At 37.8% G+C, this 25,291-nt stretch overlaps 1 protein-coding gene across 1 annotated transcript in view; it reads right to left on the bottom strand.

Annotated features, from left to right (window-relative positions):
- The window catches only part of DOCK6 (dedicator of cytokinesis 6), a 360,578-nt gene that overhangs the window by 109,303 nt on the left and 225,984 nt on the right, over positions 1 to 25,291 (bottom strand). Inside the window, 12 exon segments of the mRNA XM_053717880.1 lie at positions 99 to 250; positions 333 to 502; positions 1,326 to 1,465; positions 1,746 to 1,916; positions 2,189 to 2,302; positions 2,499 to 2,639; positions 3,276 to 3,371; positions 5,538 to 5,621; positions 7,827 to 7,931; positions 8,347 to 8,522; positions 8,613 to 8,777; positions 8,951 to 9,182. Coding sequence (XP_053573855.1) covers positions 99 to 250; positions 333 to 502; positions 1,326 to 1,465; positions 1,746 to 1,916; positions 2,189 to 2,302; positions 2,499 to 2,639; positions 3,276 to 3,371; positions 5,538 to 5,621; positions 7,827 to 7,931; positions 8,347 to 8,522; positions 8,613 to 8,777; positions 8,951 to 9,182 — 1,746 coding nt within the window.

Genomic DNA, 25,291 nt, shown 5'->3' with positions numbered 1-25,291 from the left:
AAATTTAAACAAAGATACAGATCAATAAAGATAATTTTTGTACAAACAGACAAGGTGGAATCAGATAACAAAACGGTAGAATCAACAGTGCCACTTACAGCAGACGGTATAGGGAAGTTATTAGATCTCTGCAAAGTGGGCATTGGAGACCCAGCTATCGCCATAGCAACTGTCTGACTGATGGTGGCTCCATCAGCATCCACCTCATCTGCCATAGAAGAAGCATGGCGTATCCTCTGTGCATTCAGCTCTGCAAAGATAAATTAAGAAAATCAGACATTGCACATAAGGGTAAATGCGTCACAGTGCTAATGATTAAAGAGCTCAGTCACCTGTAAAATCGTACATCTGGGGCAGTGTTTCCATGACAATGCCAATCAGGGGCAAGTACAGACGGGCAATACTCTCCTTAACTATGGGTTCTAAGTATCTAGGGTCAGCGTCATGACTACACAGGAGGTTGTGCAAGGCACTGATTGCTTTTTTCTGAAGGAAAAAAACTCTGTGGAGAAAGAGAAAGGTTGGGAGTGGAAAATACACAGAACAATTAATTACACACAGACCATAAGACAGATCAGCCAAAATAAATTTTGTAATACAAAAAAGAAGAAGAATAGATTACAGTCATGGGCAGTGTATGAGAGATGGATTTTTGCAGAGAACTTAAAGGGCCATGATACCCACATTTTTTCTTTCATGATTTAGAAAGAGAATGCATTTTTAAACATCTTTCTAATTTACTTCTATTATCTAATTTGTTTTATTCTCTTGATATTCATTGCTGAAAAGCATATCTAGATATGCTCAGTAGCTGCTGATTGGTTGCTGCACATAGAAGCCTCATGTGATTGGCTCACCCATGTGCATTGCTTTTTCTTCAAATAAGGATATCTAAAAAATGAAGCAAAATAAATAATAGAAGTAAATTGTAATGTTGTTTAAATTTGTATGTTCTATCTGAATCATGAAAGAAAGATTTTGGGTTTAGTGGCCCTTTAAGGGTCATCCTAAAGCAATAATAAAAGCTGTCATTTGTTACATGTATGCTCATTTGTAACTGTATTTAACTATAACCACCACAAAGAAGTCAAACATAGCAAAGTTTGCACCAGGTGTGTTCCCAGGCCGATATTAATGGGTCACTCATTAGTTTGTGGGGGTTAATAAACACAGATATCAATTATTTGTTTAAGAAAAAAAGTCTTATGAATGTCACCATTTATTATTCCATTAGAATGCTCCTGTAACAGAGAATATTAACAGAGTTTGATATGATCAGATATAAATAGCAACAACGCAATCTGTTTTAAACAGGGGTTTCTCACCCTTCCACATCCGGCTCCAATATCAGTGCAAGTTCAGCAAGGATGAGACCCGCCAGGAAATGCTGCTGTCTGAATGGAACAGACATCTCAAACATGTTTGTAATTGTTCTGTCCTGAGCTGGACTGGAGAAGACAGAGCTCTGAGGAACAGAGAGGAGGGACACTGAGTCACAATGTTGTAAAAGACAGAATGCATACCCCATGCCCCTGTGTCAGCCAGCAGTGGGATATACTTTATGTAAGATATCTGCCTCACTAACTGTGACACCGTGCAATAGGAGGCAGTGGCTCATATACTGCCAATCTTTTTACCCCTGTAACTGGAGAAATAGATGCCCATAGCTTATCCTCTCTGTGTCAATGCATCACCCATCAGAGGGTGCATACTATATTACTCTGATTTTATATATGGTACTGTACCTGTGAAGTAGTGGAGGATATGGAAGGTGATGGAGAGTTGGGAGGTGAGAGGCAGCCGCAAGGAAGATTTAAAGTGACGTAGTGTTCATGACAGCACACGATGCGGATTAGATCCATTCGCAAGGAGATCAGAACATTGGCGTTCTGTGCTTTTGACAGCTTGCTATTAATCTAAGGAGCAGAAATGTCATCAGAATGAATACGTGTAACATACACTAAATCACAGCTGTGTATATGGTTACAAGTGAAATAATCATACAAATTGTGAATAACTTACACATTCATTTTCTAATGTAAAAGAGTGTTTAAAATACACTAATACGCTAGCATTACATGTTTACATTCACAATAACCAATGTACCGACATATACAGAAACAGCTATGAAGAACAAAAACTGACAATAACACACCATTTATGTAGCTGCTTAAGGGAGCCATGTTACCTGCTTATAGTAAGACCTGATGAGACTGAAGACGTAACCTCGATCCATCAGGGATAACAGATCATTGAGGAAAAATGCAAGACTATTGTTCAGGCGCTCAGCTAACTCTGCATCCTGGAGAAAGGACGAGAGAAGGAGGAGGAAGAAAGAGGAGAAAGGGTTAAGAGGACGATATGGCAAACAAAACAATCCGAGTGATAAAATGAGCTACTGCCTAAAACAGGAGAATGAGTGACAGCAACAGGAATAAATGATACTATAAAAAAATTGTACTATTCTGATAACAAAAAGAGCATAAAGATGTCATTACCTTCTGATATCGGTTAATGATCTCAGTGCAGACCATACACACAAGGGCAGTGATGTCATCTACGAATCTTTCAGGGAATCTCTGCTTGCGAGGAGCATCCAGTCTTTCAGACATGTGAAGGTGCAGAGACATACTCTTGCTCTGTAAGATGCAAACGTAAGGGGCAAAAGAAGTGAGATGAGAAGCAGAGCGAAAGGATGAAAACTGAGGGATAATTGTGCACTCATTTGTTACAGTAATAAATGAGTAACAGGAACATTTGTTCAAATTTTTTATACTTTTTTTCAAACAAAAATGCATGTGTCTAGTGGTTATTAAAGTTTACTTAATTATAATGTGTTTTGTTACACCCGTTGTGTAATAAAGAAAATTAATTCAAACTGAACATGCTTCACTGCAAAACTATGTGAATGCTGCACTTCTCCTTTAAGAACTTATCAAAAGCATCATCCATATCTATGTAGATAATGAACCACAAAGTAAATTAGGTAAATATGCCACTCTTTAATTTAGTTGACAAAAATGTTTTGACTATCGTGGACCTTTAAAGAATTGCTTTCACGTTTACATAATAATTTAGGGCTATCAAATGATTTTCAAACCTATGCAAAAAGTGAATTGGTCTGATACTGATGCTCAGATCTCAACCACTAATAAGCATTTTCTTTGCAGTTGCTTTGTTCTATTGTACATCTCTTAGAACAGAATTAATTAAAAGAGTTTTGCACAAGAGATTTACTATATAGAATCCTATTTTCGGGCCTAATGATTACATACCATGAGTTGGAAGAAGAACCAGGCCTGGCTTATCGCTGCCTCACGCACAGCACTTCCACTCACAACCCACTGCAGGACAAGCTCCTCATGCAGCAGCTACAGAGATATGGTAGAAATATCAATGAATGCCCACACATTCCAGAGCTTTTTAATGCCTAGGTCACTGTCCTACCTTGGAGTCATGTCATATAGCTCCCATCAGTCTTAGTCACCCAGCACTGGGAGTGATCTGCCGCTATATATCTAAAGCCTCTGTATGTTACCTATAGGTATTGTGTCACCCTGAACTGGCAAACGTCATGCCCTAGAGCTCTGGACAGTCACCTGCGTCTGAAGGGTAACAGTTTAGGGGCCTGATTCTCTATAGCTCTCTTGTCTGGCAAGACTATCTCAGAAGTCTTGTCAGTGCTGCAAGGTTGCTCAAAAGAATTTAAATAAAGGCAAATTTTAGTTTGAGAGACGTTTGTCTAGCTGGATATGAAGGAAATACACCTACAATACAATATAATGTATAATTTCTGTCTATTACTGTGTAACCCTGGAGTGGAAGGGACAGGACTAAATGCACTATGGCTACTTTTTAACTGAGTCATTAGCCTAGATTCAGTAATGCTTGACTTGACTACCAGATTATACACCTCCTCCTTTCTGCATTGATTAAAGGGACATAAACTTTGTTAGTATGATGGGGCTCTATGTATGGTGCTTACTTACTAATTAGTGCTTGAGCATATGCACCGGACGCATGCACATAGCACCTCTTTAAGAAAAGAGGTTGTATATATGGTGACACCCAGCACTACTAAAACCTTATCATTTGCTGTACATACAAATTCAAATAAGATTCAAATAAGATCTCCTTCTCATCTCCTTCTAATTTTACATCCAAATGTTTTCTACAACTTTTGAGAGTCTTTTTTGGAATCAAGCTTGTAAGTCTAGCTAGTTAGATCTGTAAGTGTTGCCTATGTAAAGGGCTTTATGAATACACTGACAGCTGTAATCAAATGTGAAACACAGCCAGAGAACGCTTCTGACCAGCCCACTTACTGAAACTAGGGAACTCATTTTACACAGCACATAAACCAAAATAAAATCAGATATTTAAAAAAGAATACTCCTACATACATCACCATGCAGGAAATAGAATACCTAAACCCACAGTGAATTATATGCATAATAGTGAGCTATCCTGTATAGCTATTGTCTCGCTATCCCCTCATATTAGTGATCATCACTAAGGACACAATTATCAAAAACTCACCCGCATTGAGAAAAATCACACCTTTTTTAAAAAAAAAAATTTTTTAGCTGCAAGATAGCTAAAATTTACCTATCTAAAATTCTTTAAAGTAATCACAATATTTGCTAAATAAATTTGCCAGACCAGAAAGCTTTAGAGAACTGGGTTATTAATGATCCACAAAGGGAACATTTACTTTATGTGAATTTCAGAAGGGGTTTCACAGACTTGATGAATTTTAAAGTGGTAGACTGAAGTCACAGAAAGATGTAATCTTGTCCACTGTGTCCCCCTTAAATGTGAGGGCAGACCCCATGACCTATATAGCTCCTGTCTGTATGATGAAGTATTTCACTCATGTTACTGTGCGGTAAAATAACTCATGGACCACTCATGTGTAATACTGTAGTGCAGGGGTGTCCAAACTTTGCTCTCCAGAGGTTTTGGAACTACATTTCCCATGATGCTCAGCTAGATAAAATGCTGGCTGAGCATCATCGGAAATGTAGTTCCAAAACCTCTGGAGAGCAAAGTTTGGACACCCCTGCTGTAGTGCATTTTATACTTAAAATCTTCATTGGTTGAGAATTAAAGTATTAGATCACATTGACAAAATTAGAAGGGTCATGAAATGAGATATAAGAGAATATAAAAAGATGCAGTATTTTGTGCAGTGAGCATATGAAATAAATAACTTATGTGATAGCAATGCAGTGGTTTGTTAGTTAGCAGGTGAAAAACTGCACTCATGAAACTGCTTCTTACCACACCAGAGGATGACATCAATAACCAAAATAAAATAATTTTTCATGTAATCAGACAAAAAACAGAAAATATTTATTATTAAAATACAAAACTTATCACACACTATTATGTTTTACTTTTATTATATCATTCTGTTCATCAAAACAATCAACAAAAATCTAAAACAAAAAAATGTCTAAAAGTTATCATATTTTTTTTCCCCATCAAATAATCTTTCCTAAGATTAATACCCTGCCTGTCCCCAATTCCTATACCTTTTTGGCAGTGGGACGAGGTTGGGCAGTATTGGTTCCGCCCTCCACGAAGCAGGATACACGGTTTGGGCTCCTTTCGTTAGCCTAGGAGGAAGGCATACAGTGGTGGAAATAGAAAGTGATCGATAATGATGTAGAGGAAATGGAATGAAAGGAATAGGAAAGGAGGAAGAGAAATGGAAGAAATGGAAAAGGGAAGAAAAGGAAAATAGAAAAGAAGGAAGAACGGAAACAAAGAAGGAAAAGAGAAAAGAAAGAAGGGAAAAGAAAAGAAAGGGCCAAGATAGAAAGGCCAAGGAAAGAAAATGATAAAAAAGGAATGAACAAAAAGAAAAGCAAAGAAAAACAGGGAAGAAATGAAGGCAAAATAAAAATAAAAGTAAAGAAGCGAGGAAGAAAAGGAAAGGAAGGATATGAATGAGAAGGATAAGAAAGCAAAGGAAAGTAGTAAAGGAATGAAGGTGAAGGAAAAGGAGGAAAGGGAAAGACAGTAAGGAAGGGAAAGAAAAAAGGGAAGAATATAAAGGAAAGAATCTCAGGAAAATTGATGGAGATATAGAGAGAAGATAGAAAGAAAACAAGGAATAGTAATGATAGGTTTTCTGGTCTACAAAGGTCACAACATGAGTAAACATTTACACTAGAGCTAATAATGCATTTCTAAAAAATAATGAATATTCCCCCAAAACTATAAAACATATTGTGTTTACTCACCCTTTGTAATATAAACAGAAAAAAGTTGCATCTATTACTGTAGAGATTCAGTATACACAAACATACTAAATCCAACTAATACATGATAAACAATTAAATATCAAAATATTAACACCTTCTGTCCCAGAGTTGTATATGTTATTTCAATATAATATACATACTCTGCATTTTTTTCTTATTAGTGATTATGACCCTTATCTGCACGCAGACATTGTATGAAGTTGAATTATTAAGTTTGTATGGCACAAACTGTCATACATTAAAAGGGACATTAAAAACTAAATGCTTCTACCTCCAACTTGCAAACTGACCTGCTTATGGTAAGTTTCTATTGCAGTAAAACTTGTATCTAGCCTTAAAGAAATGGTAAAGTTAGCGTTCCTTAACAATATATATGTAATCAGTGTGCATAAATATGTATATGTGCAATTTTCAATTAAAATGTATTCAGACCTTAAAAGGGTTAAATCTGTTCCAATGTTATGGTTCCTTATCTCCACCACTACCGGCCCACTTAGAAGTAAATTTTTTTCCCTAGTAGTGAACTTTTAACCGCTCATGCAATCTTCTTGCAAGCCATACAGCTGACATAAAGCATTGCTTTTTGTGACATCGTTACTAGCCGTATGGCTTGCAAGAAGATTGGATGAGCGGTGAAACCATCACTGCTAGAAAGAAAATTGTACTTCCAAGTGGGCCGGCAGTGGTGGAGGTAAGGAATTTTAATTGAATGGTACACATATACATATTTATGCAGACTGATTACATATATATCATTAAGGAACACTAACTTTACCATCTCTTTAAGATCCCCAATATGCCAAAAGTGAAGTTCAGAAAACCAACTAGAAGATGTACTTTATTTTTGTTGACTGGTTCACTTAAAGACTATTTTAGTAGATAATTTAGTACAAAACAAATTCCCTTTTTTTACTGTGCATTTAACCCCTGTTAAGAAATACACAGCCAAAATCATGCACCAGAACATCCCTGTGCTGCTCCAGATGAGGACATTTCCAGTGATTTAAGCATACATACATATGCCAGTTTGTGATTGGCTTGTCGGCAGAAACTATATTTCGAGAGGCACAAAAGAGTGCTTTGTATCCAACATGTGTTCATTGCTTTTGTAGGGGAAACTGGGTAAATTCAAATTATCTTAAAAAAGTAGTTTCTTATGAAAAAAATCCATTAACATCTAAGAGAAGTTTTGTAGTAAAATCATTTTAAAAGCTTTTCTAAAGGATTAGAAGACACTACATACTACCAAAAGGGAAGTTTATCTAAAAATATATTTAACAGAAGAGTGCATTTTATTGTTATTCCTGAATGTTCTTTTAAAGGCTATTGCTATTTGATCATAGGCAGCTAAAAATGCAGTTCATTATAAGATAAAATGAAAATGCAGTTATTACAATTAGTATGACATAGTTTAGTATAATACTGCATCATTACAAAAGATGGAGGCACTGACACATGACAAGTTGTGGAGGAGATGGATGCAGGGTGACGGCATGCACAGAACAAGGATATAAGCACATGCATAAAATGGATGAGAGGGGAGAAAGGCACCACCTGTCGGATCTCAGCGCTGGAGTTGGGCTGTGTCCGGCGTTGAACTGATTTAGGACCCCCGGGGCCATAAGCAGAGTTGACCCAAGAATGAGAGCGATCAATACCCTGCAATTGAGAGAAGAACACCGGGAAGGGAAGAGAAAAGGAAAAAAGAAAAGGTCGAAGATAGCAGTGGCAAGCAGAGAAAGATGATAAAAAAGAATAAAAAAGGAGAAAAAGAAAGGACGAATGAGAAAAAACAGGGAGAAAGAAGGAAAGAAAGAAGAGAGGGAGAGAGAACAAAAAGAGAACAAGAAAGAGAGAGAAGAGAGAAAAAAAGAAAGGCAGAAAGAAAAAGGAGATAGTTTAGAGATAGATTGAAAGATTGTGAGAGGTTTAGAGTAAGAGGAGGAATAAGGGGAAGAGACTGATTGAAGTAAAAAGCCAAACACCCTGTTTTCCACACACAGTCACCCCATTTCCAGCAACCCCACCTCCAGGCTCTGCAAAGGCTGTAATAATGGCAGACAAAAGTAAGTACCTTTGCTCCCATGATCCTCTGCACCTCCTCATCATCGGGGGTGGAAGGGCAGCTGGTCAGGTCAGGGTTACTGTTACTAATGCTTTTGCAACGGACTAGGTTGAGGCTGCTAGGGCGTCCTGTTGCCCGAGACAAGGTTGCTGAATGGACAGTAGAAGAAGCTGATGGACCCTGTACTGCAAGCGGTAGAGGACGGAAATGTAAATAAAAGGAAAAATATTGTGCACTTAGTACAAAAGCATTAAGTAGTGGGTTCTCTTACTCACCACTGTGCAGTTGTTCAGGCATATCGCTAGGCAGATGGAAAGCGTAGTGTAAATAGGAGGCAAGAAGTCCATTTCTCCCATGTTGGTCCTGAGCCCCTTCCAGAGTGCGATGAATTTGACTCACCAGTAGAGCCACCACTTCAAAAGCTGCACGACCCAAGTTTACTGGAGAGGCAAAAGTACGACATTTCAGTAGGAGAGCACATAAAATTCTAAAGCAACAAAGAACAAGAATGCAAATGGGTAATTGGCAAGCAGTTAAGGTAGGGATGAGGAACATAGAAAGAACATAGTGTGAAACAAGAGATAATAAAACCGCTGTTCATTTTAGCACTGACCGATCTGTCCCCCAATTATGGGTGGCCTGACAATGAGTAGAATTAGCTTGTCCAGTAGTTGATGACAAAAGCAGACAGCAGGCCCAAGAGCGGCCAGTCGCAGGTTTCCCATACTGCTCCGCAGCTCTGACTCTAAGTTGCTTTCTGTAATGATAACATCTTTCAAACGGAAAGGGAAACTCTGCTCCTCAAGGACCTGGACCAGCGTAAAGAACTTATCTAGATGAGGATCCTACAATAAGACAAGAATGTTATGAAGATCTATTGACCCAATGATAAAAGCATGATGTGACAAAGATAAAATGTACCATTCAAGTTTGCATATGAAAGCCATTGTAACAGCAATAGCTACAACAAATACTGGGGGGGGGGGCTCGATTAAAGCAAGAAAAATAAGAAAATGTATGCTTACCTGATAAATTTATTTATTTTTTGCCACGATGAGTCCACGGATCATCTTAATTACTACTGGGAATGCCTTTCCTGCCCTGCAGAAAGCGGCAAAGAGCGCCACAACAAAGCTGTTAAATAGCTCCTCCCCTCCCTCCTATTCCAGTCATTCGACCGAAGTTAAGAAGAGAAAGGAAAAACCAAGGTGCAGAGGTGTCTGAAGTTTATAAAAACCAACAACCTGTCTTCCAAAAACAGGGCGGGCCGTGGACTCATCGTGTCAAAAAATAAATAAATTTATCAGGTAAGCAGAAATTTTTTTCTTGACACGATGAGTCCACGGATCATCTTAATTACTACTGGGAATCAATACCCAAGCTAGAGTACACAGATGATACGGGAGGGACAAGACAGGGAACCTAAACGGAAGGCACCCCTGCTTGAATAACCTTTCTCACAAAAATAACCTCAGCCGAGGCAAACGATCAAATTTATAGACTCTTGGATAGGAAAGAAGAGAGAACTAAGTTACAGCCTTGGAAATCTGCTCTACTGAAGATTCAATTTTAGAATCTATGAGGAAGAAAATAACCCTTGTGGAAAGAACGCAACCCTCTCTGGAGGTTGCTGTCCAGCAGTCTCATAGATAAAAACGTATGATATCCTTCAGCCACAAGAAAGAGAAATAGCTGAATCCTTCTGTCCCTTGCTTTTTTCATAGAAAACCACAAAGGAGGCAGAGGAATGCCGAATAAATCTTATTCGCCTGAGAATAGAATTTTATCCAAATTGCGTACAATCCGTTCCTCTGATAAGAAGGATCAGGACACAAGGAAGGAACAACAATCACTTGAGTAATGTTCCATTCTGAAACTATTTTAGGGAGAAACCCTAAATTAGTACGAAAAACCACCTTACCCAAATTAAAAATTTATTTTTAAGTACTGTAAAAACGGAACCGTTTTATCTAGAACTGAGGAAACGATATCTTTATTTATCACTGCAAGCAAAAGATTTAACCCCCATCAACAGTGTTAACACCCCAGTTAAAGCTGCTAAACTATACAAACATGTTGGATTACTGGAAATAACTGATATGGAAACCGGAACCGATCATGTCCTTTGTGAATAACGTCAAAACCATAAAACATTGCTTTTAAGTTTTTGTTGAAACTCCGTTTTAAGCAAACACTGTGATTAGTAAATCCCTCATACTCATATTTAAGAAAAATGAGAGAAAATATGTGCGCAGCACATAATCCTACCGCCACACAAGTCCAGCCCATCGTGGGCGTGTCCCAAACAACATGTTAGCCGACACCTTGATGAAACTCTGCCTTATTAATAAAGGAGTATCATCAACATTGAGCCTGTTCTCCTCAATCCCCAGTGCCTGCAAATGCTGCCCTATATAAACCCCTTGTAAGAAACATAAGGATTCCATATAGTTCAAGGAAAATAATAAAAACCATATTCTTTTCCCCATCGAATAAAAGTGCCCAACCTTTTTCTGAGTCTCTTTCTTCTTAGCCCCAGAAAAAATAAAGTCAGCACTTACCTCATAAAAATGCCAGGCTGCAAGGCATCTCACTAGGTTTGCGAGGTCCTCTCCCTCACATGGATCTGTGAAAAATAGACAAAGACTGAGAAATCTTACTCAGTCTCCCAGGATTAGCGCAGCATAAATGTATGGGAGGCGCAGTGAGAATTATGTCCCACAAGTTCCCATTGCTCTAAAGCCACCACTGCTCTACTGAAGAGACTGAAATGGACTACTGCTACACCCTAGGACAAAGCAGCACAATCATGTACTACGTTAAAAATAATAAACTCTTGATTGAAGATCTTATTCTAACACCTAATTTACCACCTCCTTGCACTTAACTTAGGCAAAGAGAATTACTGGAGTGGGAGGGAGGAGCTATTTAACAACTTTGCTGTGGTGCTCTTTGCCGCCTCCTGCAGGGCAGGAGAGGTATTCCCAGTAGTAATTAAGATAATCCGTGGACTCATCGTGTCATTAAAAAGAAATGAGTTTTTCAAACAATATTGGATGTGTAAACATTTCAAATGGTAAAAACAGTTCCTGGTATGCAGATAAATAAAACAACAACTAGTTTCTGTATATCATCCTATCATTGTGATTTTGTCATTTCAAAACCAACAAAACAGGAATAGCTGGCTACTGAAAGAGTGAAATATTTAAACTATGTATCAGAGGAGGAAAGAGCCGGCTGACACAAACACGGAACTGCAGCAGCAACATTAGTCATACAGGAGGGAAGATACTATACAACAGGTCCTCTGGGCATCTTGTAGAACAGGGCAAAGCATTTTATTACGAGTAATTACAATAAAATATATTTACTTCCGTACAAACAAAAACTCAAATAAGCAAATCTTGTTTTTTTTTTTTTAAATATATGGTTTTAATTATCATTGATTATGTTCCATAAACCTGAAATGTACACAGTGACATAGAAATTGCATTTGCCACCAATCAGCAAGCGCTATCCAGGTACTGAACCAAAAATGGGCCGGCTCCTAAGCTTTCATTCCTGCTTTTTTAAATAAAGATACCAAGAGAACAAAGAAAAATTGATAATAGGAGTAAATTAGAAAGTTGCTTAAAATTGCATGCTCTATCTGAATCACGAAAGAAAAGAAAAAATAGGGTTTAGTATCCCTTTAAGGCTTGAACAATTGAACTTTTACCAATCAACACATAAAACAGTCTAAACCGTATCCTTGGTTATAGTGAGGCAAAAAGTGTAACCACTGATAAGTAGGCATGAAAATGATAATCATATTAAAGAGATAAAATAAGATACCTGCAGTGTAACCAAGTTTCCTAAATGGTGGCACCCGTAATTAGAGGGAGGTGCTTGAAATGTATCTAGTGTTTAATGCCCTTTTAATGTATCACAAACACCTTTATTTGTGTATTTTCTTTTTAAAAACACATAAAGGATGACATACTTATCATTAATTCAACCTTTATTAGCAATTACATTTTGAATATTTAGAGAAAAAAGGGGGGCAATTGCACTACTTGTTTTGTATTTTAACCCTTTAATACCCCTGACTATAAGGAAAGTTGGTTTATGTGTATATAGGGGTTGGAGGTGCTGTGCGTATTATTTGAAACTGAACAGGTCCAAGAAAGGAGAAAACCTTCCTCATGAAAAGAATACACATAACACTAATTGACAGCTAAATTAGCTGATATTATGTAAACAGCTTACATGAAAATTAAACTTGTGGGCAAGAAAAAAGTTAAAACTTAACATTTATTAAGTTAAAAATAAAATAGGAAGTACAATAAAAACACACTTAGGAACCTTGAGTAGTATACAAAATATAAATGTGGAGTGAAATATATATGGTCCACTGATCTGATAGAAACGATCTTGAGTAGTTAGTTGTATTCACTCTTGGGTAACTGATAGCCAATACCAGGTTAAACTAGGCGTCTGGCTGAAGCAACGTTTATAAGTAACAGTTCAGCTATACCATGATATAAGCTGTTTGCAACTAGTAAGGATAGTAAGCAAGCGCAACAATTTTGCATGTATATATTGAATCATATGTGTTTTTACTATACCATGAATAGAGCAAATATCTCTTGGAATGCCTGTTACGTTTATACTGCCACTTGATACTTATTGGATTTATCAAAAATATATCCTAATTGAGTAGTGAAATCAGCCCTTGCAGTACCCCAATGACTAAATATACGAGAGGTGTGCAAGTATAAATATTAACCAACTATGAGATAAAGTTGGTTTGCCACCCTTTGTTAAGATTTAATCACTAAGCTCCAACATGCTATGATAGGGTTAACGCATAAACTCCCTATAATAGTTGCTTTGATTTGCTCGGTATGTTACAGAGTCTAAATTGGTAAGCCTAGAATACACAACCAGTGTATATTAACTAAGTTGTTGCACAACCATGTAGCTAGATTTAAAGTCGCTTCTCCATGAACAAATACTACAGTAATTAAGGATAGCCTAAGGCTAACTAAAAACACAGGAGCTCCTAGGACTCCTCATCATATCCCTAACGTCCCTGACATGTTTCACCGTGAACCAGCCTTTTCAAAGGGTGATCGCGCCGCCAGGTTGTCGGCTTTTTATAGCATGTTTGATCATGCCCACTGATGTGATGTCATCACCATTCCAAGTATCCATTGGATATCTCTGACATCCTCCTGTCCTGCAACTTGTATTATTAACTAGGAGGTTGATGTAGTACCTGGGAATTTATTAGTAACAAAATTGTACAGTTAGTTATATCAGATGGGAAAAAGTTTGGCTGAACCAACTATTGGTTCAGCCAAACTTTTTCCCTCCACATTTATACTTCGTATACTACTCAAGGTTCCTAAGTGTGTTTTTATTGTATTTCCTATTTCATTTTTAACTTAATAAATGTTTAGTTTTAACTTTTTTCTTGCCCACACGTTTAATTTTCATGTAAGCCGTTTATATCATATCAGCTAATTTAGCTGTCAATTAGTGTTTAGCCCAGAGTTCTATATGTGTATTCTCTTCATGAGAAAGGTTTTCTCCATTCTTGGACCTGTACATTTTGAATATATTATTCCTTTAAAAATGGGGGGGGGGGGGGGAAGCAAAACTAAGCTTGCAATCAAATTTAAGGGTTAATGCATCACTTTTATGTTCCTATAAATGGATACAACAACGTTTGCCATCATCCAAATGAAAGAGGATAAATTAAACACATTAAAAACATGTTTTGCAGAAAAAATGTTTACAATAATACTGTTTACATTTACATCGAGAATTAACATGAAATTCTCACACACCTTTAAAATGCATCCAACAGTATTTTTTTCCCCAGAAGAACATCCATTTAAAAAAAAAAAAAAAAAAAAGTGGAAGCCAAAGGGTGGACAAACCAAATATTGATTTGATTTAGATTTTTCTTCTGTTCATTAACTTGCCATTTTGTTAATTAATAAAAATAAACGATTATCATTTCTATTTTTGAAAACATATATGTCCACAGCAAATATATTACAAGTATTTCTTCTTTATTTATCCATAAACAAAGCATAATATGCAACTTTTCGAGACAAGCTCTTAGTCATGCATGAGAGCTAGTCTTGAAACGTTGCATATTGCATATCTTGCTATGTTTATGGATAAATAAAGAAGAAACACTTAATATATGTGCTGTGGACATATATGTTTGCATATGCTGCTGCTACAAGTTTGTATTTCTATTTTTGAAAGCATTCATACTTTACAGTATTTTTTTCACACCGGCCTATAACTTTTTCACACACACACACACACACACACACATATATATATCAAAATAACAAGTCAACTTATAAATGTATAGTTAGTCCAATAAAAAAGTATCATTGCTCAATGCAATACTCTTGTTATTTTGATATCTAAATCTCTGGACTAACATGGCTACTCCAATCAACGTGTATGTATATATATATATATATATATATATATACACACACACACACACACCACACACACATACATACATACAGCAGAAGTGAGTACACCCCTGTGTGAATATCACTTAAATGTCAAATAATTCAAAATTGTATCACCTTACATTACTTGTAAGTTGGAGTAGATTTACTATATTTAAAATACAGGCCCTACAGTAGGAGCTCAATGTAGGAACTGTTGTGTGTATATATATATATATATATATATATATATATATATATATATACACACACACATATATATATATATATATATATACATATATACACACACACATATATATTTATATACAAACACATACATAAAGGTAGAATAATAAATAAATATATATATATATATATATATATAAAAAGTGTAACCAGCTCATTGGATATAACGAAAGGCTCACGAGACAAAGGGGGCCTGAACTAACAATATTGTCAGGTCACCTTAGTGCACGGGGTTCACAAATAATTAAATTGAAAAAATGCAGATTAGCACTTAAGTGAACCAATCCAGCACTTGCTCATATAAGAGCAAAAATTAAAATGATTAACCAGCACATAAAAATTCAGGAGACCCAAGAGTTCAAGCAAAAGAGTGTATTTATTAACCAATTATATTTAAAAAAAACAACACACCAATATTTAAAAAACACACCAAAAAGTGTATATGTAAATATCAAAAATATATAGCTATCGTGAGCAATCCTATTGGAGGAGGATTAAGAGGACAAACATAAATAAACCAGTGTATGGTAGGGTATCCCAAGAGATGCTTGCACCGTTAAATATAAATTGAGCATCAATAATGCAGTCATATATATGCGTGCAGCATTGCACAAGGATGGTTAAAGCAGGTCAGTCCTGGTTAATAGGCAAGCAGGCGTTAATATGGCAGAGCACAAATAGGCAGAGAAAATCAGCAAGGAAGGTATAGTTAGTGAGTCCTCCTAGAGTGATGACAGCAATAGGGGATATTACTCCTTGTAGCTCACCGGACCCTTACAATCAATTCCGGGTCCTCCTAGAGGCGCCCCTCCGTTCATCCACTCACCGGGCTGATACACATCACCTAACAGGCAAATCCTCCACTTATAGCTGCAAAATGGATTCACCAGCTGCCGAGAGGTTGTGTTGAAATGATGTTGCTTAGCTGCTCAGGTTGACTCTGGATATCCCAAACATAAAGTTGAGAGCTTAATAGTTCCTCCAAATCTCCTCCATAAAGTTGCACGTAGCCTTCAAAGCAAGAGAAGGGGCGTGACTGTATATCGCTACGAGCGTTTCACCCTTGTAATTCACATAGGGTTTTCTTTTTTAAGAAAGCCCTACATGAATTACAAGGGTGAAACGCACTATACAGTCACGCCCCCTCTCTTGCTTTGAAGGCTACGTGCAACTTTATGGAGGAGATTTGGAGGGACTTTTAAGCTCTCAACTTTATTTTTGGAATATCCAGAGTCAACCTGAGCGGCTAAGCAGTAGCATTTCAACACAACCTCTCGGCAGCTGGTGAATCCATTTTACAGCTATAAGTGGAGGATTTGCCTGTTAGGTGATGTGTATCAGCCCGGTGAGTGGATGAACGGAGGGGCGCCTCTAGGAGGACCCGGAATTGATTGTAAGAGTCCAGTGAGTTACAAGGAGTAATATCCCCTATTGCTGTCATCACTCTAGGACTCACTAACTATACCTTCCTTGCTGATTTTCTCTGCCTGTTTATGCTCTGCCATATTAACGCCTGCTTGCCTATTAACCAGGACTGACCTGCTTTAACCATCCTTGTGCAATGCTACACACATATATATGACTACATTATTGATGCTCAATTTATATTAGATGGTGCAAGCATCTCTTGGGATACCCTTCAATATACTGCTTTATTTATGTTTGTCCTCTTAATCCTGCTCCAATAAGATTGCTCATGATAGCTATATATTTTTAATATTTACATATACAGTTGTTTGTGTGTTTTTGAAATATTGGTGTGTTGTTTTTTTTTTAAATATAATTTTTTTAATAAATACACTCTTTTTCTTGAACTCTTTGGTCTCCTATGAATTTTTTTATATGCTGGTTAATAATTTGAAATGTTGCTCTTATATGAGCTAGTGCTGGATTGGTTCACCTAAGTGCTAATCTGTATTTTTTCATATATATATATATATATATATATATATATATATATATATATATACATACACAGTATATATATATATATATATATATATATATATTTATTTATTTACATACACACATACATACAGTCATGGCCAAAAAAATGATGCAATTACAAATGTTTAGGCATTCTCATGTTTATTTCTTTTGTTTGTATTGTTATGACACAAAAAAAGTGGAGAAAAAAAAAAGCCAAATCTGACACATTACACTCAAAAAACTCAAAAAATGGACTGGACAAAATTATTGGCACCTTTTCAAAATTGTAAGAAATAATTGCATTCCAAGTTTGTGACACTCCTGTAATTTGTAATTAAACTCACCTGTATCAATTAACAGGTGCTGACAATATAGAAATCACACCGGCAACCAGTTAAAATGGTGAAACATTTACTCAAGCTTTCTGTTGTGTGTCTCTGTGTGCCACACTGAGCATGGAGAAGAGAAAAAGCAGCAAAGAATTGTCTGAGGATTTGAGAACAAAAATTGTGGAAAAGCATGGACAATCTCAAGGTTACAAGTCCATCTCCAGAGATCTTAATGTTCCTGTGTCTACTGTGCGCAATATTTTCAAGAATTTTACAGACCATGGCACTGTAGCTAATCGACCTGGACGTGGACGAAAGAGAAAAAATATTGTTTGAATGGTGGATAAAGAACCTCAATCAACTTCCAGACAAATTCAAGCTGACCTTCAGGCACAGGGTACAAATGTGTCAGCTCACACTATACGTCGCTATCTGAATGAAAACATCATTTATGTAAGAATTTACCTGATAAATTAATTTCTTTCATATTGGCAAGAGTCCATGAGCTAGTGACGTATGGGATATACAATCCTACCAGGAGGGGCAAAGTTTCCCAAACCTCAAAATGCCTATAAATACACCCCTCACCACACCCACAATTCAGTTTAACGAATAGCCAAGAAGTGGGGTGATAAAGAAAGGCGTAAAAAGCATCAACAAGGAATTGGAATAATTGTGCTTTATACAAAAAAAAATCATAACCACCATAAAAAAGGGTGGGTCTCATGGACTCTTGCCAATATGAAAGAAATTAATTTATCAGGTAAATTCTTACATAAATTATGTTTTCTTTCATGTAATTGGCAAGAGTCCATGAGCTAGTGCCGTATGGGATAGCAAATACCCAAGATGTGGAACTCCACGCAAGAGTCACTAGAGAGGTAGGGATAAAATAAAGACAGCCAATTCAGCTGAAAAAAATAATCCACAACCCAAATCAAAAGTTTTAATCTTATAATGAAAAAAAACTGAAATTATAAGCAGAAGAATCAAACTGAAACAACTGCCTGAAGAACTGTTCTACCAAAAACTGCTTCTGAAGAAGAAAAAACATCAAAATGGTAGAATTTAGTAAATGTATGCAAAGAAGACCAAGTTGTTGCTTTGCAAATCTGATCAACAGAACTTCATTCTTAAAAGCCCAGGAAGTGGAAACTGACCTAGTAGAATGAGCTGTAATCCTCTGAGACGGGGATTAACCCGACTCTAAATAAGCATGATGAATCAAAAGGCTTTAACCAAAATTGCAAAGAAAAGGCAGAATCCTTCTGACCTTTCCTAGAACCAGAAAAGATAACAAATATTTCAAAGCTCTTACCACATCCAAAGAATGTAAAGATCTCTCTAGGGAATTCTTAGGATTAGGACACAAGGAAGGGACAACAATTTCTCTATTAATGTTGTTAGAATTCACAACCTTAGGTAAAAATTTAAATGAAGTCCGCAAAACAGCCTTATCCTGATGAAAAATCAGAAAAGGAGACTCACAAGAAAGAGCAGATAATTCAGAAACTCTTCTAGCAAAAAAGATGGCCAAAAGGAACAACACTTTCCAAGAAAGCAAAATAATATCCAGAGAATGCATAGGTTCAAACTGAGGAGCCTGTAAAGCCTTCAAAGCCAAATTAAGACTCCAGGGAGGAGAAATTGATCTAATGACAGGCTTGATAGGAACCAAAGCCTGTATAAAACAAAGAATATCAGGGAGTTTAGTAATTTTCTGTGGAATAAGACAGAAAGAGCAGAAGTTTGTCCTTCAAGGAACTTGCAGACAAACCCTTATCTAAACCATCCTGAAGAAACTGAAAAAAATTCTAGGAATTCTAAAAGAATGCCAAGAGAATTTATGAGAAGAGCACCATGAAATGTAAGTCTTCCAAACCTGATAATAAATCTTTCTAGAAACAGATTTACGAGCATGCAACATAGTATTAATCACGGAGTCAGAGAAACCTCTATGACTAAGCACTAAGCTTTCAATTTCCATACCTTCAAATTCAATGATTTGAAATACTGATGGAAAAAAACGAACCTTGAGATAGAAGGTCTGGCCTTAATGGAAGTAGCCATGGTTGGCAACTGGACATCTGAACAAGATCCACATACCAAAACCTGTGTGGCCATGCAGGAGCCACCAGCAGCACAAACGATTGCTCCATGATGATTTTGAAAATCACTCTTGGAAGAAGAACTAGAGGCGGAAAAATATAGGCAGGTTGAAAACTCCAAGGAAGTGTCAATGTATCCACTGTTTCCGCCTGAGGATCCCTGGACCTGGATAGGTACCTGGGAAGTATCTTGTTTAGATCAGATGCCATCAGAACTATTTCTGGAAGCCCCTACATCTGAACAATTTGAAAAAACACATGTGGGTGAAGAGACCATTCTCCTGGATGTAAGGTCTGATGACTGAAATAATCAATTTCCCAATTGTCTATACCTGTGATATGGACCGCAGAAATTAGACAGGAGTTGGATTCCGCCCAAACAAGTATCCGAGATACTTCTTTCATAACCTAAGGACTGTGAGTCCCACCCTGATGATTGACATACGCCACAGTCGTGACATTGTCTGTCTGAAAACCAATAAACGGCTCTCTCTTCAATAGAAGCCAAATCTGAAAAGCTCTGAGAATTGCACGGAGTTCCAAATTATTGATTGGTAATCTCGCCTCTGGAGATTTCCAAACCCCTTATGCTGTCAGAGATCCCCAGACAGCTTCCCAACCTAAAAGACTCACATCTGTTGTGATCACGATCCAGGTTGGATGAACCAAAGAGACCCGTAGAACTATACGATGGTGATGTAACCACCGAGTCAGGGATAGTTGAATATTGAGATTCAAGGATATTAAATGTGATATCCTAGAACAATCCCTGCACCATAAATCCAGCATAAAAAACTGCAGTCATGAGACCTAAAATTTCCATGCAAATAGCTATTGAAGGAAAAAATAGAGACTGAAGGTTCCAACAAGCTGAACCCAATAAAAATTGTCTCTTGCCTGTTAGAGACAAAGACATTGACACAATCTGTCTGGAAACCTAAAAAAGGTGACCGTTATCTGAGGAATCAAGGAACTTCCTTGATAAAATGAACCTCCAACCGTGTCTTTGAATGAACAGAATTTGAAACGTATGAAATTCTGCAGAACGTATAGACTGAGCAAGTACCAAGATATCGTCCAAAAAAGGAAACAATGAGAACCTTTGAAAATATTCCTAGAGCTGTTGCTAGACCAGCAACAAAATGGTAATGCTTGTCTAAAAAAGAGAATCTCAGAAAATTAAAATAATCGGAATGAAACAGAATATGAAGATATGCATCCTGTAAGTCTATTGTGGGCAAATAATGCCCTTACTGAACAAAGGCAGAATAGACCTTATAATCACCATTCTGAAAGAAGGTACTCTTACAAAAGATTTTCTTTCTTTGGGACAATGAATAGTTCTGAATAAAAACCCCAGACCCCGTTCCTGAAACGGAAATGGTATGAATACCCCAGTTAACTCCAGGTCTGAAACACACTTCAGGAAAGTCTGAGCCTTTACTGGGATTGCTGGAATATGCGAGAGAGAAAAAGACTTCTCACAGGCGGATTTACTCTGCATCCTATTCTGTACCCCTGAGAAACAAAATTCTGAATCTAAGGAGTTTGGACCGAATTGAACCAAACAACTTTAGAAAAAATCTTAATCTGCCCCCTACCAGCTAAGCTGAAATAAGGGCTGCACCTTCATGCGAATTTGGGGGCTGGCTTTGATCTCTTAAATGAATGAATTCATTCCATTTTTGAAGAAAGCTTCCAAATAGAAACATATTACTTGGGGAATAATTAGGTTTATGTTCCTTATTAAGAACAAAAAATGGTTATAAGCTTAAGTTTTACCCTTAGAACTTAATCTTGAGGCAAAAAAAAAACTCCCTTCCCCACAGTAACAGTTGAAAGTATTGAATCCAACTGAAACAAATAATATATTACCTTGAAAGGAAAGAAAATAGAAATCTGGATTTAGAAATCAAATCAGCATTCCAAAATTGAAGCCACAAAGTTCTTCTAGCTAAAATAGCTAAAAACATGAATTTAACCTCAATTTTGATAATATAAAAAAAATGGCATATTGAATCAAGTTAGCAATGCTAAACAAATTATAATCCGATACTTGTTGCGCTAAAGATTCCAACCAAAAAAGAGGAAACAGCTGCAACATAAGCCAAAGAAGTTGCAGGCCTAGGAAAAGGACCTGAAAATAAATACGTTTTTCCTTAGATAAAATACAAGTTTTCCATCTAAAGGATCTTTAAAATAAATACTATTTTCCATAGGAATAGTAGTATGTTAGCAAGAGTAGAGATAGCCCCATTAACTTAGGAGATCTTTTCCCAAAACTCCAAACTAGCTGAAGAATACAATTTTTAAAAAAGGAATAAAAGAAGTACCAGGCCTATTTCATTCCCTAGTATTAGGAACTGGAAAAAACCTCTGAAGCAACCACAGGTGGTTAACAAACAGAATCTAAATGTTAACAACAAAGAACAAATGTACTCCAATAAAATAAAAAAGTAGATTTGTTAGTGTCAATATCTGAAGAAGGATCTTCTGAATCAGATAAATCCTCAACAGAGAAGGATAATTCAGTATGTTGTCGGTCATTTGAAAATTTATCAACTAAATAAGAAGTATAAAAAAGGCCTTTACATTTTATTAGAAGGCAGAATGGCAGACAAAGCCTTCAAAATAGAATCAGAAAAAAATTCTTATAAATTCCTAGGTATTTCTTGTACATTTAGATGTTAAAAGAATAGCAATAGACAATGCATTAATACTGATGAACATTTTCTCTGCATGTAAAAGTTTATCATGATAACTTATTACAAACCACAGCTAAAGATAAAATTCATAACATTAAAAACAGAATTTATGTTTACCTGATAAATTACTTTCTCCAACGGTGTGTCCGGTCCACGGCGTCATCCTTACTTGTGGGATATTCTCTTCCCCAACAGGAAATGGCAAAGAGCCCAGCAAAGCTGGTCACATGATCCCTCCTAGGCTTCGCCTACCCCAGTCATTCGACCGACGTTAAGGAGGAATATTTGCATAGGAGAAACCATATGATACCGTGGTGACTGTAGTTAAAGAAAATAAATTATCAGACCTGATTAAAAAACCAGGGCGGGCCGTGGACCGGACACACCGTTGGAGAAAGTAATTTATCAGGTAAACATAAATTCTGTTTTCTCCAACATAGGTGTGTCCGGTCCACGGCGTCATCCTTACTTGTGGGAACCAATACCAAAGCTTTAGGACACGGATGAAGGGAGGGAGCAAATCAGGTCACCTAAATGGAAGGCACCACGGCTTGCAAAACCTTTCTCCCAAAAACAGCCTCAGAAGAAGCAAAAGTATCAAACTTGTAAAATTTGGTAAAAGTGTGCAGTGAAGACCAAGTCGCTGCCCTACATATCTGATCAACAGAAGCCTCGTTCTTGAAGGCCCATGTGGAAGCCACAGCCCTAGTGGAATGAGCTGTGATTCTTTCAGGAGGCTGCCGTCCGGCAGTCTCGTAAGCCAATCTGATGATGCTTTTAATCCAAAAAGAGAGAGAGGTAGAAGTTGCTTTTTGACCTCTCCTTTTACCAGAATAAACAACAAACAAGGAAGATGTTTGTCTAAAATCCTTTGTAGCATCTAAATAGAATTTTAGAGCGCGAACAACATCCAAATTGTGCAACAAACGTTCCTTCTTCGAAACTGGTTTCGGACACAAAGAAGGCACGACTATCTCCTGGTTAATGTTTTTGTTAGAAACAACTTTTGGAAGAAAACCAGGTTTAGTACGTAAAACCACCTTATCTGCATGGAACACCAGATAAGGAGGAGAACACTGCAGAGCAGATAATTCTGAAACTCTTCTAGCAGAAGAAATTGCAACCAAAAACAAAACTTTCCAAGATAATAACTTAATATCAACGGAATGTAAGGGTTCAAACGGAACCCCCTGAAGAACTGAAAGAACTAAGTTGAGACTCCAAGGAGGAGTCAAAGGTTTGTAAACAGGCTTGATTCTAACCAGAGCCTGAACAAAGGCTTGAACATCTGGCACAGCTGCCAGCTTTTTGTGAAGTAACACAGACAAGGCAGAAATCTGTCCCTTCAAGGAACTTGCAGATAATCCTTTCTCCAATCCTTCTTGGAGAAAGGATAGAATCTTAGGAATATTTACCTTGTCCCAGGGGAATCCTTTAGATTCACACCAACAGATATATTTTTTCCATATTTTGTGGTAAATTTTTCTAGTTACAGGCTTTCTGGCCTGAACAAGAGTATCAATAACAGAATCTGAGAACCCTCGTTTTGATAAAATCAAGCGTTCAATCTCCAAGCAGTCAGCTGGAGTGAGACCAGATTCGGATGTTCGAACGGACCTTGAACAAGAAGGTCTCGTCTCAAAGGTAGCTTCCATGGTGGAGCCGATGACATATTCACCAGATCTGCATACCAAGTCCTGCGTGGCCACGCAGGAGCTATCAAGATCACAGACGCCCTCTCCTGATGGATCCTGGCTACCAGCCTGGGGATGAGAGGAAACGGCGGGAATACATAAGCTAGTTTGAAGGTCCAAGGTGCTACTAGTGCATCTACTAGAGTCGCCTTGGGATCCCTGGATCTGGACCCGTAGCAAGGAACCTTGAAGTTCTGACGAGAGGCCATCAGATCCATGTCTGGAATGCCCCACAGTTGAGTGATTTGGGCAAAGATTTCCGGATGGAGTTCCCACTCCCCCGGATGCAATGTCTGACGACTCAGAAAATCCGCTTCCCAATTTTCCACTCCTGGGATGTGGATTGCAGACAGGTGGCAGGAGCGAGTCTCCGCCCATTGAATGATTTTGGTCACTTCTTCCATCGCCAGGGAACTCCTTGTTCCCCCCTGATGGTTGATGTACGCAACAGTCGTCATGTTGTCTGATTGAAACCGTATGAACTTGGCCTTCGCTAGCTGAGGCCAAGCCTTGAGAGCATTGAATATCGCTCTCAGTTCCAGAATATTTATCGGTAGAAGAGATTCTTCCCGAGACCAAAGACCCTGAGCTTTCAGGGATCCCCAGACCGCGCCCCAGCCCATCAGACTGGCGTCGGTCGTGACAATGACCCACTCTGGTCTGCGGAAGGTCATCCCTTGTGACAGGTTGTCCAGGGACAGCCACCAACGGAGTGAGTCTCTGGTCCTCTGATTTACTTGTATCTTCGGAGACAAGTCTGTATAGTCCCCATTCCACTGACTGAGCATGCACAGTTGTAATGGTCTTAGATGAATGCGCGCAAAAGGAACTATGTCCATTGCCGCTACCATCAAACCTATTACTTCCATGCACTGCGCTATGGAAGGAAGAGGAACGGAATGAAGTGTCCGACAAGAGTTTAGAAGTTTTGTTTTTCTGGCCTCTGTCAGAAAAATCCTCATTTCTAAGGAGTCTATTATTGTTCCCAAGAAGGGAACCCTTGTCGACGGAGATAGAGAACTCTTTTCCACGTTCACTTTCCATCCGTGAGATCTGAGAAAGGCCAGGACTATGTCCGTGTGAGCCTTTGCTTGAGGAAGGGACGACGCTTGGATCAGAATGTCGTCCAAGTAAGGTACTACTGCAATGCCCCTTGGTCTTAGCACCGCTAGAAGGGACCCTAGTACCTTTGTGAAAATCCTTGGAGCAGTGGCTAATCCGAAAGGAAGCGCCACGAACTGGTAATGCTTGTCCAGGAATGCGAACCTTAGGAACCGATGATGTTCCTTGTGGATAGGAATATGTAGATACGCATCCTTTAAATCCACCGTGGTCATGAATTGACCTTCCTGGATGGAAGGAAGAATTGTTCGAATGGTTTCCATCTTGAACGATGGAACCTTGAGAAACTTGTTTAAGATCTTGAGATCTAAGATTGGTCTGAACGTTCCCTCTTTTTTGGGAACTATGAAC

The sequence above is a fragment of the Bombina bombina genome, chromosome 6 (assembly GCF_027579735.1).
Source record: "Bombina bombina isolate aBomBom1 chromosome 6, aBomBom1.pri, whole genome shotgun sequence".
In the NCBI taxonomy this organism is placed as follows: domain Eukaryota; kingdom Metazoa; phylum Chordata; class Amphibia; order Anura; family Bombinatoridae; genus Bombina; species Bombina bombina.
This window is presented reverse-complemented; position numbering and strand designations above follow the sequence as displayed.